This window comes from Tachysurus fulvidraco, chromosome 1 (assembly GCF_022655615.1).
Source record: "Tachysurus fulvidraco isolate hzauxx_2018 chromosome 1, HZAU_PFXX_2.0, whole genome shotgun sequence".
Lineage (NCBI taxonomy): Eukaryota > Metazoa > Chordata > Actinopteri > Siluriformes > Bagridae > Tachysurus > Tachysurus fulvidraco.
Window position 1 is genome coordinate 9,018,344 of NC_062518.1, and position 3,441 is coordinate 9,021,784.

General features: G+C 38.0%; 1 protein-coding gene across 1 annotated transcript in view; it reads left to right on the forward strand.

The window, feature by feature from the left end:
* Window positions 1-1,113, forward strand: part of igf2a (insulin-like growth factor 2a) — a 3,878-nt gene extending 2,765 nt beyond the window's left edge. Inside the window, 2 exon segments of the mRNA XM_047807978.1 lie at window positions 665-875; window positions 878-1,113. Coding sequence (XP_047663934.1) covers window positions 665-875; window positions 878-900 — 234 coding nt within the window. The 3' untranslated portion in view covers window positions 901-1,113.
* Window positions 1,114-3,441: the final 2,328 nt, after the last annotated feature.

Consider the following 3,441-nt stretch of genomic DNA (forward strand, 5'->3'; position numbering starts at 1 on the left):
ATTCTATCTAAAACTGCTGAGTAATGTGGAAAAAAGAGCAGAGATAATGAACAGTTGACAGTTTTAAAGAAAATATAGTGGATAAATAGAGAAAGACAGCTCGGCAAACATATAGTAACACAAATGCTATTGGACCACACATGGAATGATGTCATTATTCAAAACACCAAAACAAGTGCCGTGCCACATTCTGGTGCGTGGCTACGCCATGTGGTCTTGGCATGAAAATATGTTAAGCACTGGCAAGACTGTAGGCCAGCTGGCTGGCCAAGGCTTGCATTTCAAAACAACAAAAACAAGATAACTAGCAGAAAAACAATTGGGCTGAATTTAAGAACAGAACATTGACACTGAGTATGTGTACATAATCACGCTCGTGATGTGAATCGCAAACAAGGGAGCTGTTTTTGACCCTGCAGTTGTGGAGAATAGAACAAATGCCAGTGAGACAGTGAAACATTTGAACTAAACCTACTCTAGTCTAAAGTTCAAAATCAATTATTGCTAATGGCACTTTAATAGTAATGGTGAACTAATTCAGGAAGTGAGATAGCGAACAGAAGATATGGGGGGAATGTGAAATAAAGAAGCATATATGACTTCTAGAGTTACTGCAGTTCATGAGGCTGGTTCCTCATGTTGATGAATTCATTTTGTTTTGCAGGATAGCTCAAGGAAGCCTCTTAATGTCCAGTTTTCCAGATATGAGCAGTGGCAACGGATAGCTGCTCAAAGGCTGAGGAGAGGAATCCCTCCCATCCTCCGCTCCAGAAAGTTCAAAAGGCTTGCCAAGAAAATCCAAGACCAGGAACAGCAAGAATTTCATCGGCCCCTGATGACTGTGTCCAACAGAAGCCCTCAATTCCCCCATGCCTCCAGAGCCTCGTTGACCATAAGTGAAGCAAAAACTGCAGAGATTTAAAGGGATTATAAGCCTCGACCTTGATCAAGCGAGGCTTCCTTAATGAACCCGAGCATCATTTAGAAATACAGATACGAACACTCTGTGTTATCTCCTGCCTTACCCAGCCGAAGAGACTTTAGTGATAGAGCTGAATGTAAGAGTGATGTATCAGGCGACAGAAAAGATTAAAGTCTCTGATTCACAGGGTGCACAGCCAGAATCATTCCCAATGAATTACCAATGGAGTATGTATAGCAGTGAGTATGTCTTCATTCCACAAAAACCCCAACCCTGAGACGGAGCGACTCTGTCTCATTTGCACCTGCGATTCTAAAGTTACACAATTGGGAGCATTTTTTTTTTTAAATTAAAATGATATTTGCTTTATATGCACCTTCTTTCACCCGACTCCCTGCGGTGCAATAATGAAGAAAAAACATCGGCAGATTGCACAATGCCAAGGACAATATTTAATGGCACTATTTTTTTAATGAACTGCTCCATATGGTAATATTATGGTGCTACCTTTTTGGGAATAAACTCAAAGAAGAGACTCAAAGCAACCTTCTCTTGTCATCGTGTTAAACTTTCCGTTTTAGGAAAAGCATGGTTTGATTAGGGATGAGCTATGCTAAACTGTACTCTAAGATCCAATACATGGGCTGTGGAGAATGAAGGTAAAGTCCAAGGCGGTGTCATGAGAGATTCTCTACAGTAAGATGAAGTGAACAACAGGGAATACCGCCGTTGAGGACATTTGCGACCAAGTCAAGATTGAACTTTGAGCAAGAGCAGTTTTAAAACACCACATACTTGTACCATAATATTAATAATCCTCTTTGTCATTTTATCCATACTTCCCTGTCTTTAATGCATATATACAGTACAAAATAATGGAACAATCATTTCAAAGGGAAAACAGCAATAATGTCTTGCATATTTTCAGTGTACAAGAGTAGTATTCAGTGCTTTTGCTTGAAATGAAATACTTGAATATGTATATGTTAATTGGTCTCCAGGGACATCATGTCATTGACCTTATGAGTAGTCCATATGAGCAGTTTTCTTGCAAAAAATGAGCCGCCAAGGGTGTTTCTTGGTTCAGATAGTAATGGCACTGTAAAAAGGCATTATTTATTTTGAAATAAACATATAAATGGTCCCAATGATAGCACACATTTATAACTGGTAGATATGTGTTACACAATGGTTTTATTTGTACTGCTTATGTATGTAGACGCTTTGTACCAAAAAAGTCTTTTTTAAGTAAAGTCAGTGGAAGCTTCAAAAGGATCTTGTCTCAGTTTTTATGTAGACTTGCCTGCGAATTTGTTGTTTGAATTCAAACAAATAAAAAAAGGTATATATTATGAAATGGCTGCAGAAAACAAAATCAGTGCAGATCTTAAATGGTGTGCATTTTTGGTTTAATACTGAACATTTTATGCAGGCAGTGACCTGGCCTCCCTCAGGGAAGGGGTAAAGGCTAAAGAACAGTTAATGTTCATCTTTTAGAGACTCATTTTCACAAGGTCAAGAGGTCAGCTCACAGGCATGCAGCATCCATGTTAGTTACATATCTACCTGAGATGCCTATGGATGCGAGTTTAATCTATGCATTCAAGCAAATTTATTATTGCCTGTATCAGTGAAAGTTGATGAAAAATGAAAATTATTGTAGTGTATATGATTTTGTTTTTAAATAGCTGTCAGTCCTTCAAATGCTCATCTCCACTTTACCTTACTTAACCCAGCTTCTAGCCTTGTCAATCTTGCAGGCCTAAACCTGCAGTTACTGCTTATCTTATAAATACTTGAAAAGTCTAAAATACCACATATTAAATTTACCTGTATCTTTGCCCCACAGGTGTTTATATAAGATTTCATGAGTCATGCTTGTTTTCTCCTATGGCTTTTGAGGTTTGGGCAACTGTCAGCAGTGTGAAAAAAATAACCACAGAATAATATCTGAAGGCCATTGATCAAAGGAGGAGAAAGATGAGAACATGTGCATGTACTGTATGAAAAAAGAGCATAGTGTACAAAGAAAGCTTTGTTTCCTAAAGTAAATATGATGTAAATACATCATCAAAGGTACAACAGTGATGTAAATGCTTTATGCTTTATGGAAACGCTACAATCACTCTCACAGGACAACATTCCTATCCTTACATCTTTAAGTGTATTAACCTCGCACATGTCCGATAACATAAAATTAGCATGACTCACTGTTGCCCAAGCTTATTTTGCTTAATGTGACCATTGCAAGGATTTTTGTTTACCATATTTTCATAAATCAGTTCAGAAATTGGGCTTCTAAATGGATATGACCTAAGATAATTTTTCTAAGGCCTGGCAAGAAAAAAGTTAACCAAAAACAATCCAAACCCAAAAGTACAGATTCACACTGACACACTGTGCCTGTTAGTCACTCTATTGTGAGAAGTGATGACCGCAACTACTAATGCCCCACTGTGCGAGATATCTGTCATTCGATATGTGGGCAAGTATCAAAACACGTTCATTACCAAACAAGA